Raw genomic sequence first — 14483 nt, forward strand, 5'->3', positions numbered from 1 at the left:
GACTTCACAGCTCCACTTGCCTCGAAGCAACCCGGCGAGTCACGGGCAATGTCTGACATGCTGGGAGTGGCCCATGTCCTCGGTGTCCCTGCGGAGTCTTCTTGACTTTCGGCGCCAGTCACACGCAGCAGTCTGAGGGCACAGACGCCAGAGCCCTGATACAAGCTCGCCTGCCAGTCTGCAAACTGGTGGAAAGGCAGTGGAGGGAGAGGCTGGCTGGACGTCTTGGTCACTTTGTTGACCCGCCTGTGCCCTCAGGGGCTGCCACCTCAGCAGTGACATAGGTCTGCTAGGGAGGTCTGTACGGGGGTCTCTGGCACACCGACCTTCATTGGCACCCTGAACTTGGCTCTCGAGTGCTTTGCTTTCCCGTGGCGTCTCTTGACTTGACAAGCGTCACACCACCCTCAGCCTGTTCTGATGTCTCAGCGTCCCTCAGTGCCCATTCTGGTTTCTACTTGTCTTGCTGTTTTGTTTATTTATTATCACATTGGTACAGCGTTATGATTTTGTTTACCCTTATGATGCCAGACTGATTGATTGGCCATCATTCCTGGCACCCGGATTTGATTCCTGGCATATCCCCTGTCTGTGTGGAGCTTGCATGTTCTCCCCATGTGCATGTGGACTTTCAACTCGTGCACCCGTCTCCTCTCAGACCCGAAAGACACACCGGCCCAGTATGGAAGAAAGTACGTGTGCCCGTGATGGACTGGCATCCCATATGGAGTTTGTTTCTGGTGACGGCACCAGCCTTGCGTGATCCTGCAGTAGGAGAATCAGAAGTGATGGATCAAACCGGTGTCGGCCTCAGCTGGTAGAAGGAGACATGGGGAGGGTATGCCTGGCATCACGTAGGGTTCCATAGAAGGCCGCTAGCTTTGTTACTTCTCCTCCAGGATGTAGAAACCAATGGGAATCTGCCAATCCCATCCAAGCCTCCAGAAGTCAAAGTCCATGAACAGCTCTCCTCTTATCTCTCAATCTGCTGGACCCTCTCGAGTCTGGACAGCTGAAGGGTCCCCCCCTACTGAGACTGTCCTGCTTGCTGTCACAAACGCTCCCTCATCTGCTCCTCGCTCCTTATCCTTCTCGACCTTTCATCAGCTCTCAGTATCGTGAGCCACCACTTCCTTCTCTCTTCCCTCGATAATCTTGGATTCTGTGGTTCTGCTTTGGACCGATTTCAAGTCCTCCCTGTTTGGCTCATCCTTTTGTGTCTCCTGCTCTAACTCCTTGTCTTCTCCACCAGAAACTCCCCACAGGGGTCCCACGTCTCTTCACTCTCTGTGTTGTCTCCTTAGATCTGGTCACTTCCTTACATGGCTTTTCCAACCACCTTCATGCCAACGACACACTGATGTTCTTCTCATTTCCTTCTTAAAACCCACAGGTTTCAGCCCAGACCTCCAGATGCCTCGCCAGGACCCTAACCTTTCACCAGTGAGATCTCCTGCACGTACCTTCTGATTCTCCTTCCTCAGGTTTGTCTCTAAGTTTTGCCCTTTCACCATCAGTCAGGGTCAGGAATCTCAACGAGACTTAGAACTCATCCTTTCCATTTGTCAAATTCATTTCTCCAGTGACCCAATCCTGGGCTTTTGTTCTTCACAATATAGCCGAGGATGTGACTCTTCCTCACTAATTATGCCACACAACTTCTTGTCCAGCTTCCCGTTCTCTCTCTCCTGGTGAGACTTCCTTCACCTGCCATCAGACCCCTCCAGCTCCTGTCAGAAGTTCCCTAGTCCTCATTTCTCTCCTACTACTCCTCTGGCTTCCAGTTACTGCAGGGTTCCTGGTCCAGTTATGGCTCTGCTTTTCCATGTCTCCGGTCTTTGGTCCCTTCATTCATCCGCTGGCTGTCCCTCCTCTTCCTCAGTGTGCCATGAGAGGATGCTGCCTCTCCATTCTTAGGCAAAGGCTGTGGAATGACCTCCCTTTGGCTATCTGAACTGCGCCCACTGTCCTCTTGTTTGTGAAGACGCACCTTCACATCAAACATTTTGGAGCTGCTTAGTGTCTTCTGCAGGACGGCTGCTGATGTGTGGACGGAGTTCGGGACGCTGAGGTGTGTCTTAGACTAGCTGAGGTATACTTAGATAATGGTTGGAAGTAGGACGTCTTCATCGTGCTTGGTGTCTTATCTTGTTCTCTGTTGCTTTGTAAGTCACCTTGGATAAAGGAGTCTGCTAAATAAATAAAAATAGTGACAATAATAACAGTACCCAGAAGCCTGGCGCCCTGGTCCATCCCTGCTGGACAGCTGTGTGCCCACTCCACAATCCCACCGATTTCATTCTGTAAAGCTGATGTCACATGACGCAACTTCTAGTCCTGGGGTATGTCAGACCCCAGGCACTGATCTTGTCACTGCGTGGTATACTGGCACTGGAAAGGCACTGAAAATGGTAGGGTGCCAGCATTTTTTTTACTGGAAGTAAATGCCAGTTGTCCTCTCAACCCCCCCCAACTCCCCCCTTCTTGACACTCATTGTGGTTACTTCAATGTGATCAGGACTTCACTTCATTGCTCCAATGCTTTCAGTACTTCCCAGCTTTAAGGGGAGTTCTGGAGTTAACCGTCCTTTACTTCAGAACCGTTTTAGTGCCGGTACTGAGGTCCAAAAGCTGGGGTTGACATCGAAATGTGACTTTTAGCACCGATCCAACACTACACTGCACCACAGTCAATTTAAACGACTTATAATTGCTGCCCATGTCTGCCGTACTGACCTTCCAGCACAGTTGTGCCCGCCCCTTTTTTTGTGATAGCCAATGACGTGCTGCCGATTGGAGTTGGTGCTTCAGGAAGTGTTATCAGGGACGGCGAGGTCGGCCGCAGTCTCTGCCCTTTCCTCCATTCTGTTTAAAACATGGCTTTCTCTTGTGTTTCTGAGGTCCAAACCTCATTCCTCATACATTCTATTTGTCGTACTTCAGGAGGAGCATTCATTGCCTGGCAGACCTCTCATGCCATCAGAGATGCCACCAAGACTGTTCGAGGGGGTGATCCGCAGTCACTGGGTATGACACATTAGACGATCGGAGTCATAGGAGCACAACGCCAACTGCCTCTAATGCACTAAGATTAGGTAATTGAAGGCTATGACTGAAAATCGCTGCAAAAGGTGCCTAATGTGACATGGGCGTAAGTGTCACCATGAGTGCCACCTGCTTTCCTCACACTCCATCCATGAACTCAGGTCTGCACTTCAAAAGAGAGATGGGCCAGGCCGTCCATTTGAGCTCCGCCAACCTTACAGAAGTACGTGCTCACCAACACGGCCATCTCCCAGTCATCCTTCACTCGTTTTCCTGGCCATTCGTAAATTCGGCGTCCATTCACGCCCAGGCAAACCGCTCCGCCGATCAACAAAGCGCTCAGCCCGGCAAAGCGCGGCCATTTTGGCTCCACCGCTGCGCGCGAAGGAGCCGACATGGCGGCGGGCGGGGGGTCGAAGCAGCGCGGGTGCGCAGGCGCGTGACGTCAGCGAGGCGGCTGTGCCCTCCGCTGCCTCCCCGCCCTCTGCCTCCCTTCTCCGCTGCCTCTCTCCGCTCAAATCTGTAACCAGCAGCAACGGAGGCGGTGGGAACAATACGAGTAGCGCTGCCAGTGTGCCCAGCAGGGCCCCTCAGCAGCACGGAGCTTCGGCCGCTTTGCTGAGTACCCGCGCCGCCCCAATGATGTGCTCGCGGGCAGAGCTGCTGGCCCTGGGGGTCTTGTTCTTGAGGGTTCTGCACAGCTTGGAGGTCCTGGCGCCCGCCACGGCCATTGACGGTGAGTCGCCTAGGGCTCGGAGCGCGCGCGTGAGCGAGCGGGCGGGCGGGCGGATGGGAGACGTGCAGCCGGAGAGCGCCGTCGTGTCAACTGCGCGGATGGATAGTCCGCTCGGCTGGCGTCGGCCGTCCCGTTTACTGGCTCGCAGGCTGCAGAGTTCGGCGTCAGCCCCGTCCTCGGCGGTACTCGCGCCGCCGCCGCCGCCAGAACAATGGCCTCGGTGAAAGCGGCGCCACTTGGCACTGTGATGTGCGTGGCACCGGAGGCGTGTAGACCGGCGGGATGCTCACCGGCGCCCTCCGCGCCCGCCACTCCCAGGCTTCAATTGCGCCCTCCTGGAGGGGCCCGCGCTGTGCCAGCCTGCGCGAATCTGCCCCTCTTTTGTGCCGCCCGCCTTGACAGCTCGCCGTTGTTCCCGGCTGCTGCTCTCACTTTGCCATGTCTACAGTTGTCCATCCATCGGTGCGTGCTGATTGCCTTGACACGGGGCTGGCCTGGCACAGTGGTGCCATTCATGTCTCTGCTCGTCTGGAGCTAATTATCCAGTACCGCCTTCGTGTTAACTCTGGCCTGGCTGGCCAGCTGCTTGAGAGGGGTGACCCTGCCAGCGTAGTGGCCTGTTGAGCGACTTGGCACTTGGGGGGCCCACCCCCCCTTGGAAATGGCAGGCTGTGGGGCTGTCCCGTGCCTGTTGGTGCTGGGGTTGCCCGAGTGAGTTGGCGCTGGGCTCAATAAGTGTGCTCCTTCTCTGCGAATTTGGGCAAAGTCTGAAACTGGCTGCAGAGGATGCCCGCATGGCCTTCTTCACTATGAAGTTTTGCTTAGGAATATCTGTGACCAGTCTGTGGTTTTGTGGTTGAGGCACTGGAGGGGTGTGATTCTTTCTTTCTTTCTTTCATTCTTTCTTTTTATTTTTTTGTTTTTTTTTTGTTCGCGCTGGCAAGTGTACAGAATAAGGACGAAAGCTGATTTTTCCTGGCCTGTTTTGGAGCCCCTCAGCCACCTCCTCTCCAAACAAACGAGTAATTCATAGATGCGCTGAATTGTGCCTGCTGAACGCACACACACACACACACACACACACACACACACACACACACACACACACACACACACACACACACTGCAGCCCACATTATGCCCCAGAAAATACTTGAAATGCTTTTGGCAAACAAAGAAACAGATGTTGGTAACCTCTTGCGTGGGTACCGTTTCGGCTGCCCGTCGGTGTGCGCTCGCCGAGCAGTCGGGCATCTTTGTGCCAACTGACTGTCAGAAAGCTAACCTAACGGTGCACAGAGGGAATGAAGCTGTGCCTCCCGTGAGTCACCAATGACTTGTCCCCTGGGCGTCCCTCTTTCTGCGAGCGGCCGGACGCCTCCGGCATGTGGCTTGGCCGCCCGTCGTGGTCGCGTTGCCAGCGGTGTTGCAATGCTTTCTGGGGGCCGAGGGTCATCTGCCTCACTGAGGCTCTCTCGCCGATTGAGCAACCCTGTCCGCCTCGTGCCATTTCTCATTGAGCAATCCCTTCCCCCGGCTTCCCGGAACATTCGGCCCACTCTCGGAGGGTGTGCGGGGTTGTGAACTCTGGCACCCGAGGTGAGGCGCCTGCCAGACACCCCCCCCCCCCCCAGGACTGCTCAGGGGCGGACCCTCGGTGCTGGAATGTCTCTCTCCAGCGTTTCAAGCAGGAACATCTGGATGGAATTGATTGCAGTAGGCTGTGCGCCATGGAGCTGCATCCCATTGAGAACGGCATGCTGTTCTGACAGGATAGCTGTCCATGCCAGTTCAGATGCCCTGTGTAGGGTTTGGCAGCACCAGGTGTGGAGGGCTGTCCCATCTGAATGGCGTACTTGAGCAGTACGGTAGAGTCGGTGCCTGGCATCAGTGGTCTCGCACAGCTCATGATGTGGTAGGCCCGTGCCATCCCCCCTGGAAGAGGAGGGCTGCAGTGAGGTGCGGGTCAGCACGGGCCTGGCATGAGGACAGTCTGAAGGATGCGGTCCATCAGGCCAGTGCTCCTGTGGAGTAACTGGGTTCAATGTGGATGGTGGTCACCGAGGGGCTGCAGAAACGGGAAGCTGTGGTGTTGAAAGAACTGGGAATTGAAAGCAGCGATTCATACGAAATGTTAGTCATGGAGCTGACGAGTGCTGGCTCAGCAGTTTGGTGCGGGTTGGCAGGAAACCCAACGGAAATCGAGGTTAGGCCATCGATGACCAACATCTCGGCTCCGTGCTTGGTGGTGACTTCCAAAAGTGGGAGTGGCCTGCAGGTGAGGCAGAGGGGCACCAGAGATTGGAGGAGGAACCAGCAGGTGAGCTCTGCATGGGCACTCACTCCCGCCTGTCCGGGGCACAGCTGAAAGCCCCTCTGGTGTCGGTTCTGACAATTGGCATGGCTCAGCAGGTGCTCCTTGGCGGGCCTGGCCATGTTTATAGCTTGTTGTGTTCAGCTGGTGGTCCCTAATTATAGGTCTTATCGGGAGACGCCCTCTCATCCTGCCCCATGGCATGACACGATCTGGTGTCACTCGAGTCTAATTGCAGGAGGGCCTTGCCTGAGAAGCGGCTGGCGTGCTTTTGGGAGACCCCCACTGCCAGAACTAAGGTGGACGGGTGCCGTCCACCCACAAACCCCAGGCATCTGGTCACCCCCTGGCGCACATCCCCGTTAAAACAAACACACACACAATGCAATGTCTAGTCTGAGTGTGAAAATCGGGCCGCTGTCCTCCGAGTGTAACGCTCTAAGTGAGGGCAGACACTTCCCTGGCCTGTGGTCACTCGTCCCCATTGACCCTCCTGCTGGCTCTGATTTGTTTTTTTGTTTTTTTTTAGATTATTTTTCGATGGACTGAAAGTTATAAAAAGGCGACTTCTTGAAAAGCATTTGTGTCTTAATCCGAGTGTGTGGGCACCGTGGTCAGGGTCCCAGTCCTGGTGAGATCAGCTGTTGTCGAGGTCCGTAGGGTTAGGCTGACGCTCCCTTTGCTCAGTAGGAGGTGCTGGTGCTCTGCTAATGAGCTCACCCTCCTCTTCCTCACTATTACAGTCTCCCCACTCCTCTTGGCCTGTCCGTCCCATTGATCGGAGTGACCGATCGTGTGGCCCACTGGGCAGTGCCACTTGTAACTGGAGCTCTAAGATAAGTAAGATAGGAGAACGTGGAGACTGGACTGGACCTGCCAGTCCGATTGATTTGAATTGGGATGGGGGGGGCACCATTTGGACTGGGAGTCCTGACAGCTGTGTCTCACTGATGAATGCCTCATTCTTCCCATCAGCTTTGGCTGCCGCCGCGTACAACATGGTGGCCTCTGTATCCTGAATCTTTAAGGGATGCTAATCATGGTGCCCACTGGCTGGCAGGTGCTGCAGAAGCCACAGAAGTCTAATGCCGTCTCGCCGAGCTTGGCCGGTGTATAGCGCCTTCTGTCTCAAGAGTGGGCGGGCATCATGGGGGAACACCGCAGTTGGCGTCCTGGCCTCTAACAACTTATCTCTTGTTCTCCGCAGCACCCAAGACCTGCAGCCCCAAACAGTTCGGATGCAAGGACCAAGTGACCTGCATATCGAAAGGATGGAGGTGCGACGGCGAGAAGGACTGTCCTGATGGGTCGGACGAGTCTCCAGATGTCTGTGAGTCTACCGGGGCGGGCGGGCGGGCAGGCAGGCAGGCGGTGGCCTTGTTTATCCTTTTTGTCAGGTCCCTCGCCATCACAAGGTCACTGCAGGGCTGATCTCCCGGGGGCCCACTGTGAGTTTTGTCTGGCCCGTGCCCAAGGTCTCTTGTTTTGGTACATTGTGTTTCAGGAGGCCAGGCTGCCCAGAATGGGCACATTTGCTCGTCAACAGGGGCGGATTGGAGCGAGGGTGAGGACCTCCCTCCCGTACGCCACACGGTTAGTCCGGTGGCCGGCTGGATACGTCACCTTAAGTGTGGAGAGAGAAAAAAAAAAAAAAGGTGCCAGTCCGCCCACAGGCTGTGTCATGATGGTGGTTGGCTGGACGTGGCGGGGCTGCCCGTTTCAGTTTGCTGTTTACTCGCATGTATATACACACACACACACACACACACACTCACTCGCCCTCAGAGAGTGACTGACATGTAGACACTCGCGTGTGAGCCCACTCCGCCGCACGCCCTCACACCTACGGCCATCTCCAAATCGAAAGCATTGACATGCCGCAGCACTCCTGCCTGCCTGCCCTGGCGCCCACATCCGCACTCGGATCTTCACGTGCCCTCACACACGCACATGCACTCGCATGCAGAGGCTTGCTCACGACCTCACCCACCCACCCACGAGGATATTCCTGGGCACACCTGTACGCACACACATACACAAGCTGAAGACCCTTTGGGTGTGTCCCGTCGTCCCCAAGCATAGAAATACACGTGGAGTCCCGAAGGCCATCTGAGACATGCGGGCATATGTTCCTGGGCGCGCTCCCACTCTCTCTACATGTTGACACACAATTCTTTCCCCTGGCTTGTGAAGATCCTGCCTCTTGTTTGCAAACACAGCCCCTCCAAAAAAACAGCGGGACGTCACGAGAAGCCAGGCGGGCGGGCGGGCAGGCAGGCCAGGAGCAGACGATGTGTTCACCTGATATCGCTGCCGTCCGTCTGCTGGAGAGAATCCACGGCAGGGCTCGCTGCCACAGGAAGTGCTGCAGACAGGCTGGAAAAAGCTCTCTGCGTTAACCCCCGCCTGCCCACCGCGCCACCCTGTACTTATCTGACTGTGCACTTAGCTGACACGTGTAATTAGAGGAATTTGCGCCTGCGAAGATGTGCTGAGCACTCATATGGGGTGGGGGGCTAACACGGTGGGTCTGGCGCCCCCTGCTGGTCGGGCTGTGCGCTCCACCGGCTGCCTTCCTTACCCTTGGCACATCTGGGAGCGTCGCAGGTTTTGCTGTAGGCGCCGGGAGTTGGGTGATGGTATGCTAATGAGATGCTAATCAGGCCTTTCACAGCTCAAAAGCACTGGTGCTTTTTGTTCATTTTGGGCAGCCGCACAATCGAACCAGTTGTTAGGAGGAATCTTGTTCTCTGGCAGGCACTGTAGGGACGAAATAAATAAATAAATAAATAAAAAAAAGCAGCCGGGAGGCGGAGCCACCGGCGGAGCGCACAGGAATAACAAAATTTTGGCCGGGGACTTTTGGAGACACTTGAAGGGAGGACCCTCTTAAAGGAGCGCCCGCTGAAGCTCAACCACGAGGGGTGAGAGCGGCCACAGGGGTCCTTGTTTTTTTGTCCTCGTGGGCTGCCTGTGACGGCTCCCTCGTTCTGCTCATGAGTGGCTTCGGCCAGACTTGCGCCGACTGGGAGGCCAGTAATGGCCTTTGGAGTGTTTAATCACTTCCTGACAGCGGCGCGAAGCTACGGAAGGAAGCCTTCAATTGCCCAAATGAGCTGACCTGGCAGTCCCGGTCTGTGGCTGCTCACGTGTCCCGCCGGTCACTCTGCCGTCGACACTAAACACTTCTTTTTCTTTTTTTGTTCTCCTTCTGTAGGCCCGCACAGTCGAGTGTCCAAATGCCCGCCCAATGAGCATCAGTGCCTTGGCACCGAGGTCTGCATTCACCTGAGCAAGATGTGCAACGGGGTGAGGGACTGCAGCGACGGCTATGACGAGGGGCCCCACTGCAGAGGTACATACTGTTCAGTGCACCATCCGTGCCCACCTCGTCGAGTGTGTGAACCTGGCCCCACTGCATGGCCCACTTAGACCCCCCCTGGACCAGGCAGAGGAGCTCGAGCGGAGGTGCAGTTGGGTGACCTGGAAGTGCCGTGGGTGTGCGGACATGATTAGCGGCAGCCTCCCTGTGGGCCACGGCGTTTATCTTGGCTTGGCTCTTTGTTTGCTCTTTGAAATTGATTTGATACGGGCTCCTCTGTTTGCCTACGGAGGCCGCTCTTTGCCACGCTGACAAAGGGGTCTCTTGTTTGCAAAGGAGGACCCTTGAACACTACCGACTGGGAGCGTCCAAGTGCCAAACCATGTGCATTACCCAGGAGTCGATTGGCCAAGCCCGCTTTGAGGAAGTGGTGCTGGCGGGGCCTTCTTTTTCTTTTATTCTTCTCTTCTGTGGTGCTGAGCTATGCTGTTGGCACCCTGGCATCTGCGCTCAGACCTGCTGGGCCCACACGTGTGCTCTTCAGATGTGAGCAGGTCGCCGGCACATGAAGCCTATCGGCGGTACACAAATTTGCAGTTTGCCTGAACAGATGCCCCCCCCACCCTATTCACTGCAGTTCTACCCGGGCAACATACCCTGCAGGCCCACCTCGGTTCAGAGTACATCTTGACCTGCCTTTGAACATTGCAAGCCAAGCTGTGCCCGGACCAGAAGAGTCCTGCTTGGCACAACTTGATGGTAAAACGAGTCTGTGGGGGCGCCGACTGGGCAAGCGACACTCCGGACATCTTTAAGGAGGATAAGGAGGAGACGTCTTCGCTGTCAGCTGATCAGATGCTTTGTCATGTCTGCCATGTTCTTATGTTCCTCTCTCCTCTCCTTTCCATCTCTACAGAGCTGGCTACCAACTGCTCTCGTTTTGGATGCCAGTACAACTGTTCCGTGACGCTCAATGGTCCCGAGTGTTTCTGCAAGACCAACTACGAGCTCGCAGCTGATGGCAAGATGTGCAAAGGTGAGGAAAGTGGCAGACGTATGACCGCTGCCTGTGTGGGTTAGGGGCTGCTGATCGGGCCTCAGCTGCTGGCTCTCAGGAAGTGGCACGGGGTCCGGGATGCCAGGTACGCAGCCGACGGGCAGCCTGAAACGCTGGGTAATCCATTTCTGCCCGTGTCTTTTTCACGTGTTTTCCAGATTTTGATGAGTGCTCAGTGTACGGCACCTGCAGCCAGACCTGTGTGAACACCGAGGGCTCCTACAACTGTCGCTGCGTGGAGGGCTACCTGTTGCAACCAGATAACCGGTCGTGCAAGGCCAAAAACGGTACGGAGCTGGGCAAAACGGTCCGCGTGTGCCCTTTTCCGCTGCTGTCTCTCTCTCACCCGTGTCTGTTCTTGCCCCCGCAGAGCCCGTCGAGCGGCCGTCTGTCCTGCTCATCGCCAATTCACAGAACATCCTGGCCACGTCGCTGAGCGGAGCCCAGTTGCCCAACCTGGCACCTGCCAGTACGCGACAGACCACTGCCATGGACTTTATTTATGCCGAGGAGACGGTCTGCTGGATTCACGTAGGTGACACGGCCACGGGGACCATCCTCAAGTGTGCCAAGGTCACCAACCTGAAAGCCTTCACTGACGAGAGACAGATCAACATCTCGCTGAGCCTGCACCGTGAGTCATCCACTTTGGGAGGGGATGGAAAAAGATTGTCAGGGGTGTGGACAGCTGTGTGTGTGTGTGTGTGTGTGTTTGGGTTCATTGTGCCGTGACGACGATGATGATGATTAAATCTGGCCAGGAATCCCATCCTAGGTCCAGCTTTCCCTGTTGCTCTCATCATGTGCTCAGAATAGCAGACGGTCACCAGGGCATTACGAGAACATGGCTTCTCGTTAAGCGGCCATCAAGCTCCATGTGACTTGAGTGGCTGCTGGCTGAGGGGACTTGTGCTAGGACAGATTGGTAGTGACGGCGCTGGCACTGGGGGGCCTGGCATGGGCAGTGTGTGACTCTGATGTGGCCCGTGGCTCTGCTGAAGTGACACCCACCTCTTGTTAGGCAGTCGGTGTGGTAAAGTGGATGTCAAACCCTTGAGGCTGTGGGTTCAGATCCCACTGCTGACACCTGTAGGACCCCGAGCAGGTCACTTCACTTGCCTGGGCTCCAATTGGAAATGCAAAGGGAATGTCACCTGCTGTACCTCAGATGCCTTGGGTGAAGGCGTCCGCCAAATAAGTAACTGAAATGAAAGTGTTTTGTAGGGAGTCCTCCGTGGTGGCACTGTAGAAGGTCCCCTCTGGGCACGTCCCGGCTTCACAGGAAGTGCCTCATAATCCTCGGAGGAATTTTTATCCTGCGCTGGAAATCTGCTGTCAAAACTACATAAGGTGCTTTTCTGGGGGTTAGAAATGAAATGTTAAAAGTTCATTCTTGTGGTCCATGTGTTAATCCCAGGAGGCAGCCTTGACACGTTAGACCCGTTTTTTGGGGTCTTTCACAGTGGGCACGGAAACGGATGTGACGACTCGACAAGCGCCGTCTTGGTGGTCTGTCAGCCCGGCTTTTGTGGCGGAATGCTGTGCCACTCGCCTAATCAAGGCCTTTGTGCCCATCTTCTCCTCCATTAGGTGCCAAACACGTAAGCCCGTGGGTTAATGCAGCATGAAGTGTGACGGCTGCAGAGCTCAATGCGCTCCCTCTGGCTCTCGCCGGCCACCCTAAGCAGAAGAGCAGTTTGTGGGCAATGAGCAGATACCCCATTCTTTGGGATTCTGTTGTGTTTTTCAGGTCCCTGTATGTTTGCACTTTGTGGCCTGACCTGTAATGCCCTCCTGGTAGGCCGGGCACCCGCAGATCCTCAATATCTTTAAATCTGATGTTCACGAGCACCGCGACTACTTTGTGCAGCAAACATTCCGGTCCTTTGTCGTTGTCTGTGGTGCCTTTCACGTCAAGCTGAGGGACACCAAGCAGTAAAAGGCAGCAGGGCTGAGTATGGGAATTGTGACTGGGGGAACACTGGGAATTGTTAGGGCACCACCTGTGTGTCCCCATTTAAATTGGCACAAAAACCTACTTGATGGCACCAGCAACAGTAAACAACGACGTAGTGGCCGACTCAAAAGAGAAAGGTTCCCCTTAGGGAGTCTTAGAAATCGCACAGGATCTTTGTCCAGGTCCTCTGTGGACTGCTGGGCATTATAAAGTCCTGATTGGAAGGGTAGTGCCAGCTCTTGGCACTGCATTTGGGTCGGTTGCCCTCACTCGGTGGCTTCTCTGAGTTGCGGGTGGAAAGGGAGAAGCAGTTAGGGTGAGCGCCTCCTCTCATCCCATCATTGTGGTACCACTGACGTCAGCAGAACATGGATGGTACCCTCTAGGCGCACCCGCAGGAAATGACAGGAGAGGAAAGTGGGAGCCGCTTGAGGACCCCCCCCACCCTGCACTCCAGTGGAAGTGAAGGAGAAATACAAGAGAAATATGACAAGTGAGAGGAGGCCATTGTGTCCATTTGTCACTTGTCTCTTTAGTTGTCATCTCCTGCAGATCCGTCTTGTAGGCTGTCGAGGTTTCTACTCCAACTCCGTGTCTCGGGAGTTTCTTCATATTCAAAATTTATAAAACACTGGTGAGGCCTCATCTGGAGTCCTGGGTGCAGTTGTGGTCTCCTGGTTTAGGTCTGAACATCGAGAGTCCATCTTATGAGAAGGAGTTAGGAGTCGTAGTGGACTCTAAGCTACCGACTTCCTGACAGTGTTTAGAAGCCATTAAGAAGGCTAACAGAATGTCAGGTTATATAGCGCCTTGATGTGTGGAGTACAAGTCACTGGAGGTTTATAACACACTGGTGAGGCCTCATCTGGAGTCCTGTGCTCAGTTTATGACTCCATAAAAACACAGTAGCACTGGAGAAAGTCCAGAGAAGAGCGACGAGGTTGATTGCGGGGCTACAGGGGGGGAGTTATGAAGAGTAAAAGAACTGAGCCCAACGCTTCCATTAAGTTTAGGTGTGAATACACAATGGGGGTGTCTGAAAACCAAAAGTCCACCTTATGAGGAGGATTTAGGAGTTGTAGTGGACTCAACACGGTCAACATCCAGACAGTGTGCAGAAGCCATTAAGAAGGGTAACAGAATGTCATGTTATATAGCGCCTTGATGTGTGGAGTACAGGTCACAGGAGGTTCTGCTCAAGCTGGAGTCCTGGGTGCAGTTTTGGTCTCCAGGCTACAAAAAGGACATAGCAGCACTAGAGAAGGTCCAGAGAAGAGCGACAAGGCTAATTGAGGGTACCGGGGGTGAGTTATGAGGAAAGATTGATGGAGTTGAGACTTTTAACCATTTAATGTCAGTAAATGTAAAGAATTACACATAGGAAGTAAAAATGTGAGGTGTGAATACCCAATGGGGGTCTGAAAATCGAGAGTCCACCTTTTGAGAAGGAGTTAGGAGTCATAGTGGACTCTAAGCTATCGACTCCCAGACAAGCCATTAAGAAGGCTAACAGAATGTCAGGTTATATAGCGCCTTGATGTCACAGGAGGTTCTGTTCAAGTCTTTATAACACACTGGTGAGGCCTCATCTGGAGTCCTGTGGTCAGTTTATGACTCCATAAAGACACAGCAGCACTGGAGGAAGTTCAGACAAGAGTAACCAGGCTGATTGAGGGGCTACAGGGGGTGAGTTATGAAGAAAGATTAAAAGAGCTGAGCCCAACGCTTCCATTAAGTTTAGGTGTGACTACACAATGGGGGTTCGGTCTGAAAACCAAAAGTCCACCTTATGAGGAGGATTTAGGAGTCGTAGTGGACTTGACACGATCAACATCCAGACAGTGTCCAGAAGCCATTCAGAAGGCTAACAGAATGTCAGGTTATATAGCGCCTTGACGTGTGGAGTACAAGTCACAGGAGGTTCTGCTCAAGCTGGAGTCCTGGGTGCAGTTTTGGTCTGCAGGCTACATAAAGGACATAGCAGCACTAAAGAAGGTCCTGAGAAGAGCGACGAGGCTGACTGAGGGTACAGGGGGTGAGTGATGAAGATTA

At 54.4% G+C, this 14483-nt stretch overlaps 1 protein-coding gene and 1 long non-coding RNA gene across 2 annotated transcripts in view; one reads left to right on the plus strand and one right to left on the minus strand.

Moving 5' to 3' along the window:
- Nucleotides 1-3500: 3500 nt before the first annotated feature.
- LOC114649218 (low-density lipoprotein receptor-related protein 1-like) overlaps nucleotides 3501-14483 on the plus strand; it is a 141430-nt gene continuing 130447 nt past the window's right edge. The window contains exons 1-6 of the mRNA XM_028798706.2: nucleotides 3501-3781; nucleotides 7303-7425; nucleotides 9313-9450; nucleotides 10334-10453; nucleotides 10633-10761; nucleotides 10845-11108. Of these exons, the coding sequence (XP_028654539.2) occupies nucleotides 3685-3781; nucleotides 7303-7425; nucleotides 9313-9450; nucleotides 10334-10453; nucleotides 10633-10761; nucleotides 10845-11108 (871 nt within the window). The 5' untranslated portion in view covers nucleotides 3501-3684. The remainder of the gene's footprint in view (nucleotides 3782-7302; nucleotides 7426-9312; nucleotides 9451-10333; nucleotides 10454-10632; nucleotides 10762-10844; nucleotides 11109-14483) is intronic.
- LOC127527179 (uncharacterized) lies at nucleotides 4667-5001 on the minus strand. Its single transcript, XR_007934482.1, has 2 exons — nucleotides 4868-5001; nucleotides 4667-4833 (listed from the first exon to the last, which is right to left on the minus strand). It is a non-coding gene; the product is annotated as an uncharacterized LOC127527179 (long non-coding RNA).

Source organism: Erpetoichthys calabaricus, chromosome 3, assembly GCF_900747795.2.
Source record: "Erpetoichthys calabaricus chromosome 3, fErpCal1.3, whole genome shotgun sequence".
NCBI lineage: Eukaryota > Metazoa > Chordata > Cladistia > Polypteriformes > Polypteridae > Erpetoichthys > Erpetoichthys calabaricus.